A 22066-nucleotide genomic window follows, 5' to 3' on the forward strand; every position below is an offset into this window, starting at 1 on the left:
GTGCTCTCTCCTATTTTACAGAGTTGCACATGGGAATTGTGGGTCTGTGTTTCTTTTTGTTTGTTCTCTTCTGTTTGGACCATGCGAAACCTTCTAGTCATGGAAAGAATGTAAAACATAAAGTTTAAACTTTGTCCAGAAATGTCACAGCCTCTAAAAATTAAAAGACGGGTTTAGGAAGTTCGGTCTATGATGAAATGACTTAGTCAAGTACATGGTATAGGAAATAATGTCCTGGGCATAATGCCTTGCTGAAAGCAGAGGGGTTTAGTAATACCAGGATACACAAAGAGAGGTTAGCAGATGCCTTGGTTGAAGTTTTTCAAGACAGACTGGTTAGTAAGCAGACAAGCTCAGTGTCCCTGGGGCGGAGAACACCTGTGCTGCTCTTGGGGAAAAAAATAGTGACATCCACTTCTATTTCTAGATTTGCTGGTTGTGTATGAGACACTTGTTAAGGAAGAAATGAGCATGGGTGGTTATTTGAACTGCAGGGGTCAGAACTCAAAGGAGTTTTTTTATACAAAAACATCCACAGAGCGAGGAAAGAAGAGGGCTGAGTTTGTTCATCAAGGAATAGTAGAGCTCTCAGTTTTTCCTCCCCCAGTGGTTATTGGGTGGAGGGCCCAAGGAGTGCCTGTTTGGTGAGTCTGCTTGCAAATTCGTAGCTGCAGGGAAGCCAGAAGTCAGTAAAGACATCAGAATCTTGTTAGCCTGGTTTCTACTGGTTTGAAATGCCAGGCAAGTTTGGAGTGCTGCTCTCCTAGGCTATCCTTGTCAACTGCATCAAGCTAAATGCAAACCTGATGTAAACTGATACTATTCTTACAGCCTGCTACACTGATTCTACAAACTTTTAGCACTCAGGAAAAATATTTGATAGGCAACTCTGGAAATTGTGCAGCAAACAGCATCTGTAATGCAAACTTCTCCAGAATTGTTCTTTTTAGCCTCAAAGGATAAACTCCGGTGGGAAAGGAGGTTTGCAGGACTGCTGCTCCCACTGCAGAGCAGTCTCTTTCTGTTCCAGGACTGGGGTACCAGTTTGGGGCTTTGGCAGTCACATCCAGAAACCCCCATGCTTGCCTCCATTTTGCCTGCTACAGCACTAGACAGTATTGCACTCTAGAAAAACAGGCACCCATGCAGTGCTGTTTGGCTGCAGGAACTCTTCAGTTTTTGTCAAAGTGACACTCTCTTCAATCATGATTATGTAGCTCAGTTTAGGTAGTGGAAGTGCTGTATAAGATCCGCAAAGCTTTTCCTTTCAGATCTTTCCCACCAACAGCAGTTTCATTCCTCTTTCTCCCCAATTTTTAAGCACAGAAAGAGCAAGGCTGGGATGAGGATAGGAAGTCTCATGCCTGTGGCACTGAATTGGCTCCTGTGAGAGCAGACTTCATTTCTCAGCTCTGCTGCAGTTCCCTCAGCAATCTTGAACAAGTCAGGGATTTTCCTTGGTCTTAGATCCCCTTCTCTAGAGTAGGAGTGGTATACTGTGGTATATAAGTACTCCTGTATTTTTCCCATGATCTTTTTTCTTGGGAGCTACTTGAGCAGGAATTTAGTACAAGAGAATGAAATAAAGAGAGCCTTATGGGTTCAAAAGACCTCTGGACAATACTGTAATAATAATAATAATAATAATAATAATAATAATAATAATAATAATAATAATAATAATAATAATAATAGGTATGACCTGTTTGGGTATTCTCTCTTTTTGTTTGTTTGTTTTGTTTTATTCATTTGCTATTTCCTATATTTTTAACCCCAAGTGAAAAGCAGACATTTTGTCTAGATTCCTACTTCCTCAGTGTTACTGTGATTCTCCCTAAATTTTAGTTGTGTTGGCTGCAGTTTATTCTAGGAAGGGGTCATTGTTTCAGGAATTGTCCCCTTCTGGAATAGCAAAGTCCAATTTTTGCAGAGTAAGCTAGACCTGTTTTTTCATAGACATCTGATGATTTTGGCTGGGAAAGAGAAGGCAGAGAGGTGCCAAGGTTTCTAGATTGCTTTAGGTTTCACTGAAGCTAGTCCATTTTTCTTATTTTAGATCTAATGGGGGTGCTTCCATGGGGTGCTACTTGGAAACAAAAAATGTTGCCTCCAGGCACTATTGTGGTAAAGATGGTGATATAATTGCCTATAGAAATCATACGACAAGCTACTTCCAAAAGTAGAGTTTTAGTAAAAACCCCAGGCATTGGCCACAGATAATGGTAATTATATAGTTAAAGCATTTTACATTGTCTTGCAAATATCCTCTCCAAATTACAGAAGCCTGGGACAATGTGTTCTTTGTCTCTAGGCTCTTCTTTTCTGTCAATTACTATGTTGTTTCACGCATGCTCTTATATTTACAGTTGGTCTTAAAGTGGATTGGATTTATCAGTCCATGTTGGAGTTTGGGTACAGTGAGACCCGAATAAAAGTTCTGTCCATCTCATAAAGTGAATGTCAGCCAATTAGTCCTTTTTGCAAGTTCAGTGAAACCTTTTAAGATTATTTTTTTTCATTTGTTTTGGTGCAATTTCCTACTTTCAGCTAAGTCTGGAACTGGCAGACCTACTATAACGGCTGAATCTGTCAATAGGTTAATATCTCAAGAGCTAGCTTGTTCTTAAGAGATTTGAGTCCTTGTTTACTTTGTGCATTTAAAAATATACATAAATGCTGGGATAGAGTTCACAGCTCTAGTGGACTCACAGTAATTGGTCTCCTGAGAGTGAAAGGAAAGATCAGCTAAGGGAAAAGATCAGCCTGGCATTAGGAGGAAAACAGGCTGTTTTTCATATTTCCTGTCTTTATTTTATTTATTTTTTAAAGCAAGATCACACATAAAAATATGCCAGGAAAAATCACAACTTGTCCTGCCCCTGGAAAAAGACACACAGTTTGGTTGATTGGTTTGGGGGATGTTTGCCGCTTAGTTTGTCACATTAATGCCTGTTTTGTGCAGCCTCAGTCTCCCCTGGCTAGGCTTCCTCCCTGTGGTGGTTTTTATGCCTCTCAAGCTGTGCCAGTGGTGTCTGTCCTTTCCACCAGCCAGTATTTCAACTGTGTCCTGGCTGTGCCCTGTCTGGGTTGCCCAGGACTCCTTCAGGGTGACTTTGCTGGTAGAGCAAAGCTGGTTCTTTCTCAGGCACTGTATTCGTGCCTTTGAGGTTTGTCTGAGGTTTCTTCCTCGGACTGTTCCTCTTCCAGCATCCCCCAGAATAGGATTTTACTCACCTGACTGTCAGGGGCTGAACCGGTGCCTCATTTGCCATCAGGATTAGGTCTGTCCAACAAATCCGGACTAAACTCCCACAAACTGTTAGAAAGTTCCAATTCAGTTCTGAATCCTGATCAGGTGTGTCCTACTGAAGATCGCTGTCCTTCAGTCCTTGTACCTTCTGTCAGTTCTGCTTGAAAGTAAAGTTTCCCTCAGACTTTGTTTGCTCAGTTTCCAGAGTCACAGCAAACACAATTTAAAGGAACAGCTTTCCCTTTATCTAGGTAAGTTAGTACAAACACCCTCTGAATGTCCTTTGCACCACTTGTGCCAAAGGTTTAATGACAGGGCTTTGTTAAACCTCCCATATAAATCTTTAACAGCTGGGTGAAACCTTGGTCCAAATCTGCAAACTCAAATAAGTGGAAACAGTAAATGGTATTTGCTTACACTTTTCAGGCCCACTGGCTGAGCTACTGCTCTTGCTTTACATTATTTACAGGCATATGAGATGCAAAGGCCTCAATGTTTATGACTATTTTTAGGTTGCCTTTTTTTTTTATTTTCATGCATGTTCACATACCTGGGCATTGGGATGGATATAGCAGAGCCAGCCTGGTTTAATTTTAAGGCTTTTTGTATCCGTTCATCCAAAAGCATTATAATTTTCTCCCATGAAATATTTTGATTTTGTGTTCAGGTTGTGCTTACATTTGCTGCTCTTTCAGGTGGGCTTGCTGTCTACTGTCTGAATATCCTTCTGTGAACAGCTTAGGGCCCGATGCCTCGAAGGAATACAGATAAACCTGCACACCTATGCAGTGTTATACTTGGGTAAAACATTTTCCTTGGATAACTAAGCCTGTAGAATGAATGACACTCAGCACCATAGTGCCTGCTGAAGTTGATGTTTGTCTTTCCCATGATTTTTTTCTTTTTGAAGTTCACTAAACTTACCAACTGCCTCATCTCCAAATGTTTTAATTGGTCATAGAATTACCCCATTCCTTTTAAAATAGGTTGTATTTTTCCCACGCCCAATCTACTCTGTAGAAATCCAAATGTGTTTTCAGTAAAGCTCTGGTCCATCTGCGGTCAGTCATCATAGCCTCATGGTCACCAGTGTCACTATCCCTTTATACCAGCTGAAGGCCTGACCTGGGCATAGAGAGCTGTCAGCAATGAATCCTGTAATGATTAATCAAGGTCACTGTTAGACCTGCGCACTCCTGCTCTATGAGCTAGTGGGCCACAGGCATGAGGGATGTTCTGGAATTTGGGTTCCCCTATCACAAGAGTGAAACTTCAGGGTGAAACTTGCTAGCCTTGTGCTTCAGACTTGTTTATCTGAGTGTCCCCAGAGCTGGCAGGGTACATGAGGCAAGGGATTCCAGTTTTATTGCATTTTTCAATCATTAAGTTCCTCCAGTTCTCCTGGAGCAACTCCTTATCAACTTTGCTATTTTGAGGACTAAATAAAGCACGTTTCTACAGCCTCCTTTCTGTATGTGAATCTTAGCACCTCTCTTTTTGCTTTCCATGTATCTTCATCTTATTACAAAAGTAATATATCTATTTTTTCCATTCCGAATAGAATGGGTGGGGTGAAAAAATGATGTAATGTGTATCACATGTACGCTAGGCTGTTCATGGGGCAGTGTCTTCCACAGGGGACAAAGGCTGCACTGTGACAAATGCAGAATTCACCGTTTAGTGCCAGAAGGCATACCGGCCCATTTTAGAGTGATGGTGTTGCCCTTTGGGTAGAGAGAGTAGTTTTTTTTTTCACCCAGGTCTCTCCATGAGGAGCAGAAATCATTTTTAAGAGCTAGGCTATTATTTACTGGGAAAGTAAACACTGAGAGCACAATCCTTTGCTTACTCTTGATAGAAATCAAAGGTAACATAACAGGAGTCACTGGAGAGTAAAATGATGCAAACCCAAAGAGTACCTGCTCCTCATACCTGTTGCTCTCACAACTGATAAGGATAGCGAGGCAGTGGCTTTGAATGTGCGCAACTGCTCATTTCTGTAATGAGGTGGAATCAAAAAAAAAGCACAGAACAAAACAGGCAGATGTTCCCTTGTCCAAAGAATCCTCTTTTCCAAAATTCTCTGCTATTAGCACTTGTGTGAGTTACATTCGTTATTATTAATTTGACCTTTTATTGTTTTATTTTGATTTGTTTTTCCTGACAGCACAGACATTCATTCAGCTGTCAGGTCCATAGGACTTACATTCTGCACAAACGATACCGTATTCCCTAATGTCTGGGGGGCAGCCCATAGGATTTCAACTAAAAATTTGCAAAGCTGTGTAATTGCTCTCTCATATGGCCTAGCTCCATATAAGACATCTTGATTTTAACTTTAGCTGACTGATGACAGCTGCTACACTCTGTAGCTTAGCCATAAATACTGAATTACCTGTGCCAGGCTTGCCTTTCTAGTAGTTTAACAAACCAATAGATTCAGGTTTAAATATTTTGCAAGGGAAATACACGCTGATAGTTTTTGATGGACTAGGTGTCACTCTCATTAAATGTAGCATCTCTTGTTTTCTTATTTATTTGCTTTCACATATGCTCAGCAGTACGAGCATATGAAATATGAATTCTTAGCCTTCCTTTGCAGCTATTGCTATATCTTTCCTGCGAGGTGGCACCTGAAATTGAGCTTGGTTGTCCAAATGCAAATGCTCCATTGTTCAGTATTCTCTCATTACATTATCTTCTGCATTATTTTTATATCCTCTTATTAATGCACCCACACACCCCATTTGCATTTTTTAACCTTTTTTAAAACATTTTCATTACAACAATCAGATGTAATGGCAATGAAGTAAGTTGGGAATAATAGAAGTGACGAGTTTGATTCTCCCTAGACCTATACTCATTTTAAACTTCATTGTGCCACCGGTTTTGATTTACCCCAGCAGGAAGCAGGGGGATCAAACCCAGCACATCTACACAGAGAAATCCATGTTTTGTAGCCAGCAAGGAATGGTTTTAGAAAATAGTTCCAGCACACAACATGCTGTTTGGTGAAAGCACTGCTGTCAGGAAGGAAGATGGCCTTTTGGCAGAGGACTGCAGTGCGGGCTGGGGTCTGAGAGCAGCGCTGGGGGCCTGGATGCTGTCTGCAAGCACTCGGTGATGGCTGTGCCAGGGAAGCACCATGGGGTGCCCACCTGCTGGCTGTGTGGTTGCCCTGCACGGGCACTGGGGTTCATCTCACAACAGGACTAAGCTTGCATTTTTTGCCTGGGGAGTGTTTTTTAGCCTTTCCAGGCTGTTACCCTCTGAACAGCCACGTCTGCTACCTGCCCTGGGGAGCACGTACCCTGACTGGCTGTTTCTGCCAGGGGAGATGGGGCTCTTGCTTTGGGAGGGAGGGTAAGGACATGTGGGGACAGGGAGCTGGGTGACAGGAGGTGGCAAGGGCACAGCCACCCTACCATGCACATGCTGCCAGTGTAGAGCAGGGAACCACTGGCACCACAACACTCACTATGAGCCATGCTCGGGACTTCCCACCCTGAGGAGAGATGGACAGCCAGTTTTAAGCTGTGGCCAGGCAAAGTGAGTTCTGTGAAACAAACAAGCATTCATGGCCTGGCTGGCTGCAGAAGCTGTGCGTGACTCAGAGCACCACCTGAGCAACACTGCTGTTAGCCAGGGAGCAGAGAAAAGGTGAAGAAATCCACAAAGCAATCATTCATGTCTCACTCTGGCAGGCAGTGTCTTAGCAGCGTCTTTGGTGTCTTTCTTCCTTTCTTAATTGTTTCTGCTTAGCTTGACTCTGGATTTTCTCCAGGACTCACTGGTAGAAGTTAACATCTCGTGGATATCAATGCCATTGTCTGGAGGGGTTTTTCCTTGCATTGACTATTGTGTGATTCCAGATATAACAGCAAGATACAAATGCCCTCAGGCTTCTTTTGTGTCTCTGTTAAGGCAATACTTTACTTGCCCAGTTAAGGCAAGGTTCATAAATACAGGGTGTGGTTTTACAATACAGCTAATTTGATCTAATGGCCAGCTGCCAGAGAGGTGAATCTATGTCTCCTGTCAACAGCTTCATACTCCTCCTCCCTCCCCTGCTGCTTGTCTGACTCCTGCTGACGTAGTCCAGGACAGTGACCCAGCAGAAAGCTGTTCACTTTTTTTTTTTTTTTTTTTTTCTGGATTAGTTTTCTGTCAGACTGTCATCCTCTGATGGCTTGCCAAGGTAAGATGAGCATCAGTACTGGCACGAGAAGGGATGCAGGGTTGCTTAAGAGAGAGGGAAGATGGTAATACAGAAGCATTTAATTAAATTGCTTGGTCGTAAATCAACACCTTAGCAACTCTCTATTTGGCTTGCACAGATCAAAACCACAACTGCTGTCAAGTGGGTAGACTTTGCTTCCTCCTTTTTCTTTACTAGCAAGATCTATTTGCAGGATTATTATTATTATTTTCCCAATAATCTCAGAGCCAAGAAGTGTTAATGGCAGCAATGGAAACACAGCAGAGAAAACATAAAGGAAGAGAAACAGCCAGGAATGGGAAAGGTGAGGCAAGGCTGTCTCTGACAGCAGCAGCACCACATTACATCAGTAGTACAAGGTAGTCATGAAGTCAATTTGCTTGGCTACTCCCAGCAGTAGCAGCTGCAGGTGCTGCCCCTCAGCTCGGCAGGCCACACCTGGGAGATGGGCTGGTGCTGTCCTCTTCTCCCTCAGCCTCCCACCACGTGTTGGGACCCTACGCTCATACTCGCCCCTCCTTTCTTCTGCTTGACTGTGTCTATTGATTCATTGACTGCAGCTGCTGGTGTGAAGTTTGGCTGCTGGAGCTGCATCCGTATGCAGTAGCATGCTCCTCTACTGCTGCCTGGGTGCCCCTGTGTCAGTCCATCCCTTCATCCAGAAACAGCACGCTGATGGATGCCAGGTGGGTAGAGCCAGCAGAGGGATATGTCAGCTTGTCACAGCACCCTCGCTCCCTGGTTATAACCATTTTCTGGGGTCTTGTGGCAAACTTTCATGGAGCTCCAGAGCACTCTGAGAGGCAACGTGCTGGGACTGGAGGAACTTACCCCTCCTCAGCACTAGGGGACAAGAAGAGCAGGAAAGGACAGGCAGGAGTGAACTGCGTAACCATTACCAACAACAGCTATTCTGTAGTCCTGTCAATCCATGCAGATAGAAATAAGTCATTTAATTACTACAGTCATTTAAAAATCTTTCCCTCGCATTTGTCCAGCTCAGATGGAACCTCCCCTTGTATGCAAAACAGGTTTGCCATTTAAATATCGGCTTGTGTATACATGCCAGCTGCTAGCTCTTCCTGGGGGATCCGAGACAGCTGACATCGCTGCCAATATAAATAATTTTGCAGGTTGGAGACTAGTTGGTAGGAGTGTGGTGAACCTCCCTTTTATCGTATCCAATAAGAGTGCTTTTTTCCTTTACTTTTGACGTGACTTCCAGGAGGCACAGAGTGAAAGAGGTATTTCATTATTTTTTTTTTTCCTCTCCATATAAGTGGGTATTATTGGGAGCTAAAAAGCTAAATACTACACTTTTTTTCGGTTCTAAAAAGCTAAATACTACGGGTTTTTTTCGGTTCAGGTTGGAGTACAGTCTGTGTAGTCCTCCACCAATCATATGCTATGAAAAATAATGCTGTTTCATGTAATTCCTCTGTACTGCTCAGAAAACCTGTGTCTTAAAGCACAGGAGCTTCTGCCAGGCTGAACCACAACATTTTGAAAGCAGAACTTGACCCATTGTTTAGGAAAGCAATGACTGAGGAGGCTGAAAATCCCCTTGTAGGTGTGGTATGAAGTCTTTACCACAAGAAAAACTTTGCTTCTAGTGTAGTTAAAAAGTTTAATCCAGCTGGATTAAAGTAATTCCAGCTCTGTGCCTTTTCAGTTTTGAATTTTGAATGTTTTAAACAGTCATGTGCTTAAAGTTTATTGCTTGACAGGTGTCACTGATAGCTCTACTTTCTGACCTTGCACTGAGGCTGGTTTATTTATTGGTGCTGCCCGGCTTGTTAAGGAATCCCATGATCTAGATTTAGTGTAGGATGTGCTCTAGGGGCTTGAGAAGGCTGGAATAGCTCTCTGGCGCTGGCTTTCAGCAGAAATAGGTACAGGCACTCTGTTTAGCTAGGAGGGAAGGCTTGCATATAGAAATACGCTGTGTAGCAAGCATTTTAGAAGCAAACTGGATCTCCTATTTCTTAGCCCTGTACAACTGGAACATGGCTTCTCCTGACCCATTTCCATGCAGTATTCTAATGGAAGTGTCATCTTTTTTTAAATGAAACACTGTGTGTGTGTGTGTATATATATATATTTCAGGATAGTGCTCAGCTGGCTTCTATAAGCTTGGAACACGCTGCAAGCCCAGGTCTGATGTTGAGCAGAGAAGGACAGATTCCTGTGCTTGTACTGAAAAGCAGAATTTTAGTTGGCTTTTGAACTTGACTTTCTCAGGTTCTTTTGTTTGTGTTCCTTGCCCCCTCTTCCCCAAACCTCTCTGGCTAGGTTTGGTTGGTTGGCTGGGATCTATCTACATTCCTCCAGGAACAAACTGACTCCTGCACAGAGCAGCAGGGCACCCTGATGGGGATTAAGAGATAGAGTTCAGTTTATTACCTTATTTCTGCTGCTTTGTTTTTAAAGACCTACTGCCTTTTTGTTGTGGATTTGAACTTGTTAACGACAGTTTTTTGTAGTAGCTGAGGTCAGTGGAAATGTTATCCTTTTTAGTCACTCTTCTTGGAGAGGGTTAAAATAAATAATCATGGAAGGAATTACCCTCTTCTGTATTTAAAAAGATCAAAACAACAAAAACCAAGCAAAACAAACTAAACAGCAAACCGTGTAAGCTGCCTTGAAGGAGAGAAGTGGAAGGAACAAATACCTGATCTTGGTGCTTGCCAGAACCTATCCCTTACTGCAGCTTGGGCTCCTCCTTCTAGCTTCCTCCTTCTTCCACCATGCTTTTCTCTCTGCACAGTTCTGCTTGGAAGCAGGGTACTGGATCTCAGGGCAGCAACTTCCCCAGTGCATTGGAGAGGAATTGCAAGTAAATGTCAATAATCCCTGAACAGAATGTTTCTCAAGGGTAAGCCTGGGAAGTAAATTCAGAACTCTAGTAGATACCAAAAAACAGGAGGCAATACTGGTTTAATGGCTGCATGACAAATTTGCCTTCTCCCCATTAGTTTCTCTGTCATCCGCAAAGAGGTTATCAGTGACCTCTTAGGAAATAAATTACTGTGTCAACTCCACTTCTCCTTCCGTGCCCATTTACCTCACAAAAGTACAGCTAACTTTTCTCCCAAGGTAATCAAATTGATACAAGTCTGAGCAATTACTTGCAAGTTGTGTGCAGCTCTCCAATCTCCTGCTTGTAGTTCAGGCCTCTGTTCCTAGAAGGTTGGTGTGGTTTTCTTTTCCCCCTCCAGATATAGCTCTTGGTCTGTCAAAAGACACTGCTGTGGTCTGCAAACTTTGTCTTGACGGTGTTCTTATATCAATGCTGGCTGCAGTGCTACCACTTTCTTCTTCCTTGCAGGCCAGCCAGTGTTATTTCAGTAGGAATAGGATAGCATCAGGGACACATGCGTTCCTTGACAATCTAATCCTGGAGAGGCTGGCGTGTCAGATTTGAATTCTTGCGGCGCTGGAGTGTGAGCTTTTGAACACTCCTCATGTGGCTGTTCTGTTCAAGATTTGCTGTTCTGTTGATGATTTGCTAATTTTACTTCTCTCTTATTTAGGATAGTGTAGCCAGTGTTTTTACCTTTGAAAATGGGTAGAGGTCAAGAGAAAAATCAGTTCTTTTCAACTGGCTGGAGAATAACTAAAGCAGCCTTTTTATTATTATTATTAAATAAATATTAAGAGCTTTAAGCTATTTAAAGATTCTGCATTTTTTTATTTTGTGTGAAACTCAAGCTGCTGTGACTCAGTCTCTGCTTGAGGATCCACCGCAAAAGAAGATAGAAGAAGTTGAATACTGACTTTTAAGTGTGTCTGAAAAAGGATGGAAGAGTTTCTCTGCAGGTGGATACAGTGTGTGTATGCATACAGGCATAACATGCACACTGTGTGTGGGGTACACACGTCCCTGTTTAGTCTGAACAGATGCCACTTGGTCCCAGAATTTTCCTCAGCTGTAGTGGGTGCTGTGTCCAACAGCTGTTCCCAGCCCTCGAACATCCCACCTTCCCTCACTCCCCATTTAGCACTAAGAGGAACAGAAGAGCATTGTGGCATGCACACTGAGCATCCTGCAGAGGGGCCAAGAGCATGGGGAGAGATGCCTGTAGGGGACAGGATCATACAGGAGGGGCTAGGCTGCAGTGGGCTGTTCTGCTCCCACTGCCACGCTGCAGCACAGCCTCTGTGGCATTGGTCTTTCAGCTCTGCCTCAGGGGTTCATGGGGGTGGCCCACATCTCTCTCTTTTTTTTTATTTTCTTTTTTTTTTTTTTTTTTTTCTTTTCTCCCCCATTGTCCCTTGCCCTGCCCTCAAGAAGGATTTCAGTATCGGGATGGCACCATGAGCAGGAATCTTAGGGAACCTGTGCTGCAGTAGACAGGCTGACTAATATCCCTTTAAATAATCTCCCTTTAAATAGTCTGGAAGTACTCTGGTGAGCTTCTGTTTCAGGAACCATGAGAACAGCCACGGCTGCAGTCTGTATAAATAGCCAGATCCATGCTGCTCTGTAGCGAACAACACAGTTATTTGTTCTAGGACAGTCTTCCTATTTTCTTCATGGCGTTGCATGGAGAGCTGAGATCAAATCTGTGGTAATGTTTCTGTACAGAGGCTGCTGCACTGGAAGTGGCAGTGAGGAGGGAGCAGCTACCCCTTGGAGATGGACTTCTCTCCCCTGTGGCTTTGCATCTGAGCAGCAACGGTGCTGGGGCTGGCTAGGGTCTGTAGAGCTGGCTTTAGCTAAAAGAGTGCAGTTAGGACCCTCTGATCAGTGCTGTAAGTTTAAGAAATTCATGTGTATTCATAGCATCTGGAAGGTGAAAGCAAGGAGTAATTGAATGCTCGCTGCCTAGCTGTGGATCTGGATAGAGCATAACGTGATGGTCCTGGCTGAGAACAAACTGCTTATCTGCATTGTCTGAACTCAGTAATCTGCACTGTAAAAGAAATTTGTTAATCAAGTCTGTGCTAGGCTAGCTAATTCTTTTTTCTTCTAAGATGGAAGAGCAAAAATTGATCTCCAGGTAGATATGTGCTTTCTGCAGCTGCTTAAGCAACCTTCAGTTTGTCTCCATCTGGTCCTGAATTATCAAGACAGCCTTCAAAAACATGAGGATCTGATACACAGCCAATAGCCACTGTAGCACTTTCCTATTTATCTAAATCGTGGAGAATCCTCAACGCTCAAGACAGCATTGCAAGTCTTGCCTCAGCTGAGGTAGGAGGCATTTGAATTTCTTACTCATAGTGTATTGTCATCTTATCCTTGCCATCCTACCCACTCAATGCGTCAGAGATCTAAGGCCTGATTTTTTTTTTTTTTCTGAATTTTGTTTTTATTTTATTCCCCATCCCCCCAACATCTCCGCTGAGCTGAGGATATTCAGGCCTTCAGTTTCTTCTGCATTGTGTCAGAGGTCCTTTTTCTTCCCTCTTTCCCCTCCACTCTGCTCAGATGTAATTCCCCTGAGCCAGTGGGTTTTTGCCAGGGTAAATCAGTTATCAGGAGAGGCTTGGTGCAACAGGACAGACAGATGAGTGGATCCAAGGGGAGGAAGAGAGACAATATGCAGACATGGCACAGACCAGGTCCATAGAGGCAGCTTCCCTAGTGTCCCCTCATGATTGCTTTCTTCCCTAATGTTGCTTTTAAGTCACTGTACAGATGACAAGTGTCCCACCTGATGTGTTACCAGCTCCATATTGCTGATGACTTTATTTCCAAGTTCTTTGAGGCCCTTAGGAACATGTTCATGGCCCTGTAAGACCTCATGTCTGCTTCAGGCAAGCAGTGGCCTTTCCCCTTCTAATGAGAAACCTGCAGAACCCAGTACGTAAGTCTAATTCTCCTGCCTTGGGCCTCTCATGGTACGCTCAGATGTCTTACATCCAGTTGGTTGACACCTTCCAGTTTCACCATTTAGACACCTTTCAGACTGTTCTTTCATCTTATGAGGGAGGATGTTCTCTTTTTCTTTTCTTCATGCTCAGTGCTTACCATCGTCAAATAGGGGCATGGCTGTGGCCATGGATTGCCTCGCTGTGTTGTCATTATGGGGTTCGAAGTTCATATTTGGCAAAGCATAAGTTTTGGTTTGGGTATTGGAAACACCATCAACAAAAATAGTAATGTTCTTCTGAGGCAAAATACTAAAATGTTTGATTATCAACAATCTTCTGAATTTCAGAGCAACCCCCCCAAAAATCCCAGCTTCTGAATTTCATTAAAAAGAAAAAACAAACTACAGACAGATTTTTAATTAACTGTAATTGGTCTACTTAACCCCAGGAAGATTAACCAGTCTGTTTCTGGGGTAGGTCTGGTCTGTGTGGCCAGCTACAATGCAACATGTGGATTCTGTTTAGAGGAGCACAAGAAAAAGACGAAAGTGAAAGCAGCAGAAGTTGCATTTAACTGCATGTCGGGTCCCGCTGAGCAGGGAGGGCAGAAAGCAGTGGAATCTGCTCCTGTCAAGCTTTGATAGGCTAAGTGTGGGTTAAAATGCAGTGTGTTTTGTCTTCTTTCCCTAGCGTGATGGCTTCAATTCCTGTCCTGAAGCAAGAGACGTTGTTCCGGAACAGTACATGGAGCTACCGAATTCCAGCCCTGCTCTACCTGCCGCGTTTCAGCATCATCCTGGCATTTGCTGAAGAACGAGAGGATGTGGTAGATGAACATGCCAAGCTGATAGCAATGCGCAGAGGCATGTATGACCCAACCACGCACCATGTTCAGGTACCAGAGTGGGGAGGAAATGGGGAGACTGTCCAGCCATATTGCTGCCCTGTCCCAAATGAGTTGAATGGGTCTGCTTTCTCCACTGTAGCTAAACCGTTTTACTTCTCCCAGCTGTAAGAGACAAGCCCACCTTTCGGTAATGCATGTGTCTTTATGACTGCTGGGATTCAACCCCAAGACTGCGCAGTTGTTGAGGGACTAAAGTGGAGCAGGCACAGTAGATTTTCTGGGGATGACTCTGACCCATCTCTGCAGAAGCAGAGAGGGCCATGGGCAAAAGTCCTGTTGCAATAGTAAAGATGTGGAAAAGAGGCAGAAATGAGGAGTATCACAGGGATGGGGAGGAGTGAATTAGCGATTAGTGACTATTTTTTTAATTCATCTTTTTAGAACGAATTCCTGGTTTAAAAAACAATTGAGAACAGCTAGTCTCCCCACGCAAAAGAGTGTCGTCTGGTTTGTCTGTGCCAGTGAATTGGCTACCTTATTAATCTACCAGTTATTACTAACAGTTATCTTGCTGGGTGACTGGGGGTGGTGGATACTCTATTTATAATCATTTCTTGCATTTGCAAATGCATTAATGTCTTTGGGGGGGGGGGGGGGGAAGTAATTTTTCTATTCCAATCCTTCACCAGTGACTGTCTTAGACTATAGACTCTTAAGAGCTGGAGTCTGCCTAGCAGAAGCAGCCTCTGAGCACACCTGCAGTGTTGTACCATTCAGGTAACACCTTGCATAACCCCTGTAATTCAGTTAAGTAGGGCTCAGTTGGTCATAAGCTCAGTAATTTGTGTTCACATGCTAGGGTTTCTTAAAATGGAAATATTAAATATTCCCCCCAAAAAGTTAATACTGGTTGAATAGACAAAGACAAGACATAAGCAAAAAGTGTAATCAGCAAGTCAGGGTAGAAAAGCTAATTAGTATAATCTTATTGGAAAACACTGCTTCTTTTACCAAACCAATAACTCTATGTAGGAATAATTTTCTAATTGCCATGTTGGTGTTTGAAATGTGGTTGTATTATATGCTATTCATGTAAAGAAAGGTGGGGCTTGGAGGGTTGGCATGCTTGTTCTGCAACCTATTTTCTGTGTGATGTTGGACAACTCGGTCCAAATTTCCACACCAGGGTGTGTAACGCCACATGATCAGCTCCAGCAAGGTGTCTCACTGCAGGCTGCCATGGATCAAAATGGAGAAGCAGAAGTCTTAATGCAAATGGGTTTGTCAGCATCCAGTGTACTTCAAAAGGATTCAGTTATTTACATGACTTCCTGAGAAGCACTGACAGAGTGCAGGGTCTACAAGCACATTTTAACCACATTTTATATGTCTGTGTCATATGTATATATAAATGCTTGTGAGAATTCCTTAAAATTCAGTTAGTGTAGTTTTTTTTTTTTAACAGTGTAGTCAGACACCAGCTGCATGGAGATGTGGAGTTATCAGCTCCTCAGTGAGCTGTAATTTAAACAGGACATAACCCACCTGTTTGATGAAGCGCATGAGCACTGCATCATCCAAATAAACTTAATTTATTTTAATTTACATTTGGTGGTGCCGGTATGTTGGCTGCCTGTTTCTTGCTCTATCTTCAAACTTGCTCATCCCGTGCTGTTCTCAAACTCTTCTGTAACTTTTATCTGGGCATACTTGCACTGCAACCTGGATTTACCTGTAACAGTGTGTTTCATTCTTGTCTCCCTTCACACGGCCCTGGCAGTGGAGTAGCATGGAGACCATTGTCAGTGCACAGCTGAAAGATCACCGCTCTATGAATCCCTGTCCTGTTTATGACGAGGTCTCAGGGAAACTGATCCTGTTCTTCATAGCCGTCCCAGGAAAGATCTCTGAGCAGCACCAGCTCAGGACGAAGACCAACCTGGTGCGTCTCTGCTACATCACTAGCATGGACCAAGGACGCACCTGGAGCACTGTCCAGGATATCACCGAGGGTACCATTAGCTCCGAGTACAAGAACTGGGCCACCTTCGCAGTGGGGCCAGGCCACGGATTACAGCTGCTCAATGAGGCCCGGAGCCTTGTGATTCCTGCCTATGCCTATCGTATCCTTGACCCTAAGCAGCACCCCACCCCTCACGCCTTCTGCTTCATCAGCTCTGACCATGGGACGACATGGGAGATGGGGAACTTTGTGGGGAAGGAGAGTGCAGTGGAGTGCCAGGTAGCTGAGGTACACACCTGTGGCAGGAGGGTGCTCTACTGCAACGCAAGGAGCAGCAAGGGAGCGAGAATCCAGGCCGTCAGCTACAACCACGGGGTGGATTTTGAGGGAGGCCAACGGGTTGAAATGCTTGTAGAGCCTCCCTTTGGATGTCATGGAAGTGTTACTGCCTTCCCACCTCCCCGTGATGCCAGGTGCCAAGATAGTTGGTTGCTCTACACTCATCCTACAGACCCAAAGGGTCGAAGAGATTTAGGAATTTACCTCAATAAAACCCCTTTAAACCCAGAACAGTGGACAAAACCAAGCATCCTCTTCAAGGGTTTATGTGCTTATTCAGATCTGCAGTACATGGGGGTTGGGCCAGATGGCTCACCCTTGTTCTCCTGCCTTTTTGAATATGGGACTCAACAGCAATGTGAAGAGATAATATTTGTAATGTTCACTCTGAAGCAAGCCTTCCCATCTGAGTGCTGAGTCTTGAGCCTTTTCAGCGGGATCCATCCGAAAACCACCTTTGCTGGTGCTTCTTTTCACTGTCACTTCTCATCTTTCAGCAAAAAGGTTTTTGTATTTTGTGCACCATTGGTTTGCCATTGGCTTGTACCATTTGTAGATTACGAAGTCTATTAAACATACTAAAACTAAACGTATTTTGTTTTTGTTTTTTTTTTTTCCCTTGCCTGTTCTCCCACCTCACTTTTCCCTTTGGCTGCTATTTTAAACATCACATGCTCAAAGCAAGCATGACTTTTGCATGGGGTCTCTTGCCTTAAGGCCTCCAACAGCCTTGCCTAGGGATATGCCTGCTGATGGCTCAGGGACTGCCTGAGATTAGGGGGTAGCAGTGTTGTGCTGAGCTGTATTTAGTAAATTGTGGGGGAAGTACTGGAAAGGACACTGCCTTTCTGCCTGTATCCGCTGTTATTTTCAGAAAGCTGTTTGGGCCCTGATTAGGTGTACTTCTTGCAGTCAGTGTCGTACTTGCTAGCAGCTCTACCTTTCAGGGCTTGCTGTCTTACAAGTTCAGAAAGGCCATGGGATGCCATTGTCTTGAAATATTCCCAGCCCTTATTATTTCCCACTTCTGCAATGGATTTGGGGTTGCTGTGTTGAGTTCCCAGGCTACTCAGGGACTTCTGTCTAAGTTCACCTTCTCCTTACTTCCCATGTTCTTGCTTTATTTGCCCTTTTGCTGATACTGCACTAAGTAGTTGCAGTTTCTCATGTGCAAGAAAACCACAGCCTCGTGTGCTCCAGCTGTTCCTTTTCCATGGGCAGGGAGAGTGGGACCCGTGCAGGAGCCCCCAGCCCCATGTCTGGGGACAGGGCAAGTGGCAGAAATTGCATTTTGCCCATACTGCAACTGCAGGATCAGGACATGTCTGCAGAGGGAGCTCCAATTTATAGTCACGAGGGGAAATACTTGCTGGTCTAACACATGTGCTTAGCTCTGATCCAACTGCTCTTATCTCTGACAACCCAATGCCTCACAAGCATGGCTGTTATTATTGCGGAGTATTACTGGCATATGGGGCAGTGTGTCAAACAAATAACATTGCCTCACTTCCAGAAAATTGCATAGGCCTAAATGCCAGAGGAGGAGGACCTGACCAAGCGCAGAACAGCCTGAGAGTGCTCAAGCTGGAAGTCTTTTCAGAGTAAACATTTTTCAGCAGGTTTTGGAAAGAAACAGCCCCCAGTTTTGGTGAGAGACGGGCTCTTCTGAGGCTGTTGTGCGAAGTTTAGACTTGGAGTAGACAAGAGGAGTGAGCAGGAATGAGCAGGCACAAAGGACAACACATAAGGGCACAAGGAGTCAGAAAAGCTTTACCCATGCCTCTGGAAAAATTCTTTACATACAAGTCTGTGCTTGTTTTCTGCATGCTGTATTCTCTGTGTGTGGAACGGCTCCAAGGAGAATATGTTTGTTTGCTCTATTGTTGAAGAAAAATACCTGCTTTTCAGAGTGTTCTCAGCATGCACCCCCTTTGGGGAGCTCTAGCAGGTCATGTAGGATCCTTTGCACTGTCACTGCTCAGGTCTTTGAGTCTCTGCTTGCTCAGTGTTCACCTCCCTACCCCCATACACACACCCTTGCTTTTTATTGCTTATAGCTTTCAGGGAAATTGCAAGAAGGGCTCCTGATTTTTCTCACTCATCTAGGTTTGTTTCAGGGTACCTGGAGGCTGCAGGCTCAAAGGGAGCGAAGATCTCATGGCCTTCACAAATACACCTGTAATTCGCTGAGCCTTCCTCAAGCAGCAGGTCAGTAATATGCTGGGTCACAGCCTCAAAGGGCACAGTGTCTGAGCAAACCAGTATTTTGTAGGTATTGCTCATGTGGCCTTTAGATGTAGGCCAGAGTGTAAATGCACTTCTGTGGCCAAATAGCCTGTTTTGGGTGCCCACTGTGCAATTTGAATGATGCTACAGGCAGTATTTACCCACTGGCCATGGGCAGGGTGCTGAGTTTGCAGCCAGCTGATCCAATAAGTGGATCAGTAGCAAACCCAGTTCAGATAAAGCATTTATTGTACTTTCTGAGAGACAGAGCTTGGAATAACACCCTAACATGGGAGACATAGCATTTGCTTTGTCTGTAGACTGTAGTTTCTGATTATCCAACATCAAAATGTGTCCAAATTCTTTGTCTGTGGCCTCGCTCTCTCAAGTAAGTTTAAGTGAGATGCTGCTGCTGTGGTATCTGATAGCTCCTATTGAGTCTGGCTTGCATTTGTCTGCCTGGTACCCGTTATTCTTTTGTTTTACAAGGGGAGCTCTTCCATGATACTTTGTCCCAACTTGGGATGACAGCATAGACTATCTGAAGCACATCCCATTTCTTGTGGAAACCTAGTGCTGTGCTGATTACCCCTGTAGTATCACTATGGGCCCTGTATCTCCTGACATGCAACTGCTGCAGTCTGATCCCAGCAGTCCCACTCCATGGCAAACTCTGTAGCTCCTCTCCTCTTCTCTAATCTCTTCTTTCTCAGATCTGCTCACAAGCCTTCTCCAACACCGGCACACATGGAAAGAAAATGAATGGTGTAAGTATCTGCTGCAGAACAGCCTCTTGACTGCGGGGGACAAGAAGTTATTGCTGTCCTTTGGGAGTGAGGCTGCAGGTAGCTCACAATGTGCACACACGTGCACTGACCACACAAGGATCAGTCTTTCTCCAGCGCTGCAGAGATCAGATGTACGTGCCGTGAGAAGTACGTCAGACGCCATTTCCTCTTCAGGCAATGCTGCAGATGAGCCTTTAGGGAACAGAGAGAGGTTTATGCTAGGGGTTTACGATTCACCTTTTGAGCGTCTGGAGCTGTCCTGTGCTTTTCTTTAGGACCAAGAAACACATGCAGAAACCAACCTGCACTTTTTATGGCCACAGTCATCGCATGCATTTGGATCCCATCCCCTTATTCATGTCTCCAAACTGAGAAGTTGTATGTGGCTGGACAGGAGTGTACACATTTGAAGGAAGCAGCAGCAGCTCCCTAACAAGCTGAAGTCAGTGGAAGGATGGATAGAAATGAGGTGTTAACTGTCCAACCAACCAGTCTTTCAGCTGTCTGACCAGGGCTTGTACTTCTTTGTTAACTTGCAGTAGGTCAGAACCTCTGCAAATGCAGTTTCATTCCAGGAATACTCATCCAGTGCAGAAGCTCTGTCCGCTGTGTGTCATCATACAGGTCCATGGCGTGGAGAGCACTGTGAGGCCCAGCAGTGGTTTGACATTCAGAACCGTTCTACTTCCTGCTGCAGCCGTGCTCCAGAGAGGCTGCTGTCTCAGACATCCCAAAAAGCTGGTATGGGTGAGGCCAGCAGCACACTAGTGGCCAGGCAGGACTGTCAGAGGAGGTGCAGAGTCCCTTTGCAATATGCAGACACTATTCTCAGTAGGGAGAGCAGTGTTTTCAGCCACTCTGTAGCTTACAGGAGCTCACAGTTATTGTCCATGCAGAGCCACTTCTTACTATTCAGCATCTGACTCTGTTTACGTACCTGAATCCATGGTAGACTGGCTCCAAAAGCTCCAGCTGGGTCTGGATGAAGACGAAGGGCAGGTCCAGCTAAGCTAATTTTGGTCTGTAGGCAGTGTTTGCTCAGCGTGGACAGGAAGCCCTGCACGTTGCAGTTCTGCCCATTTAGCAGGGTTGCACAGTTCTGAATTGCTGTTGCCCACAGTTTAATCCCAAAAACTGAGATTAAGCTGGACACTGCAGAGTAAATGTGTGGATAACTGACAGTGCCAGGAAGGCAGACAGGGATGGATGCTGGCCTGTACTGGCTCAGTCTCCCTTCCCATACCCACCAGTTCTGGTCTCTCCCCGTTTGGTCTAGGCGGCTGTCTCCTGCCTTGCCGTCCGTGCTGTGGAAGGGGGCAGCACTCTGGTACGTCCTGCGTGATCCGGAGCCACAGCACTCCTGGCTCTGGGAATCGAGGGTCGCATAGGGTTAGCAGTGCCTCTGCCTTGCCTGGGGACTCCCTCTCCACGCGGAGTCCCAGCAGAGCGGCTTCTGATTACAGCTCAGATGTGAATGTGCAGAAGCACTGACTGCAAAGGCAGAGTAGCTGGAGGTACAGGAGAGGCAACCGAAGTTGCCGTGCAAGCACTGCTCCTGCTGCAAGTGTGCCCTTGTTGCTCTGCCTTGGAGATGCAGTGCTGAGCATGCCACACAGAGCCCAGACAAGGGGCAGATGTACAGCCAAAGAAAAGGGAAGTGAAAGCCCCAGTTCCCCCTGTCTGACGCGGGTTGCCAAAAATTACTTTGCTCCATCCCATCTTTGGGGATTTAGAGTAGGAAAGACCTTTGAATCCATCTCACAGTAGCTGACAGGGAGCTTTGGTCACTAATTCCCAGAACAAATCAGCCTTTAAGCCTGCTTCTGTGCATGGAAACATACAGGGATAATTATTTAAAAAAAATATATATATATATGTTTTGTGGTTATTTCAAGTCCCCTCCTGACACCAACCTAGATGTGAGGACTAGACAATGCAGGAATGGGGCAGTCAGTGCGAAGGGATCCAAATGCAGTTTGTTTTCAGTCAGTCTAGGATTTATTTGTTCCCCATGGAGACCTGTAGTGGGTAGGACTGACAGACAGGAAAAAGATGGAAACCCAGAGGATCTGGCAAGAGATCAGAAATGGGAAGACAGGCCACCAAAGCCTGCAGGACTGAGTCAGTGGGAGGGCAGAAGGGATCCCCAGCTGGGACTTTTTGATACAGAATATTAGGACGTGAAGGGGAAGGGAAAGTCGGGGAACGTGGGTTTGCTCGTCACTTCAGCTGCAGCATGAGGAGAGAGCAGGGGCTGCAGGAACATGTCACGCTCACTCTCTGAGCTGTTTAAGTTGAGGAAGTTGTCCGCGGCTGAGTTTCCTTTCCCTCTCTGTACTATTGAAACAGGAAGCTGGTGAGTTGAAGCTGCCTGATCGTAACGCACAGACACAGAGGCAGCTCTGGCAGCTCCTGTATTGGCATTCAGGTTTCCTCCAGCTGCAGCAATGGATCAGTGCTGGTACCACGGCAATATCACTCGCTCCAGAGCTGAAGACCTGCTCTCCAAAGTAGGCAAGGATGGCAGCTTCCTTGTGCGGGCCAGTGAGTCAATTGCTTCGGCATATGCACTCTGCGTGCTGTAAGTACGGCTTTCGACCTCGCGCTTCACACG

General features: G+C 45.0%; 3 protein-coding genes across 17 annotated transcripts in view; 2 read left to right on the forward strand and 1 right to left on the reverse strand.

Annotated features, from left to right (window-relative positions):
• Positions 1-10818, reverse strand: part of NGEF (neuronal guanine nucleotide exchange factor) — a 57347-nt gene extending 46529 nt beyond the window's left edge. For 2 of the 4 annotated variants that reach the window (XM_072042738.1, XM_027464471.3), the window contains exons 1-2: positions 10141-10818; positions 3235-3407 (exon numbers count right to left, since the gene is read on the reverse strand). The gene's annotated coding sequence lies outside the window, so the exon portion shown is untranslated. Of the gene's footprint in view, positions 1-3234; positions 3532-10140 lie in introns of those variants that run through there. The other 2 variants (XM_072042737.1, XM_072042736.1) reach the window with 2 other exon arrangements.
• Positions 1-17027, forward strand: part of NEU2 (neuraminidase 2) — a 36084-nt gene extending 19057 nt beyond the window's left edge. For 2 of the 7 annotated variants that reach the window (XM_072042745.1, XM_072042744.1), the window contains 2 exons: positions 13980-14184; positions 15878-17027. In XM_072042745.1, coding sequence (XP_071898846.1) covers positions 13984-14184; positions 15878-16855 — 1179 coding nt within the window. In that variant the 5' untranslated portion in view covers positions 13980-13983 and the 3' untranslated portion in view covers positions 16856-17027. Of the gene's footprint in view, positions 1-7918; positions 8156-8241; positions 8501-8524; positions 8714-12446; positions 12667-13979; positions 14185-15877 lie in introns of those variants that run through there. The other 5 variants (XM_072042743.1, XM_072042741.1, XM_072042742.1 and 2 more) reach the window with 5 other exon arrangements.
• A 1024-nt stretch (positions 17028-18051) lies between these two features.
• Positions 18052-22066, forward strand: part of INPP5D (inositol polyphosphate-5-phosphatase D) — a 56259-nt gene continuing 52244 nt past the window's right edge. For 2 of the 6 annotated variants that reach the window (XM_072042731.1, XM_072042734.1), the window contains exons 1-3: positions 18055-18646; positions 19378-19431; positions 21802-22033. In XM_072042731.1, coding sequence (XP_071898832.1) covers positions 21900-22033 — 134 coding nt within the window. In that variant the 5' untranslated portion in view covers positions 18055-18646; positions 19378-19431; positions 21802-21899. Of the gene's footprint in view, positions 18647-19377; positions 19432-21473; positions 22034-22066 lie in introns of those variants that run through there. The other 4 variants (XM_072042733.1, XM_027464469.3, XM_072042735.1 and 1 more) reach the window with 4 other exon arrangements.

Source organism: Anas platyrhynchos, chromosome 9, assembly GCF_047663525.1.
Source record: "Anas platyrhynchos isolate ZD024472 breed Pekin duck chromosome 9, IASCAAS_PekinDuck_T2T, whole genome shotgun sequence".
NCBI lineage: Eukaryota > Metazoa > Chordata > Aves > Anseriformes > Anatidae > Anas > Anas platyrhynchos.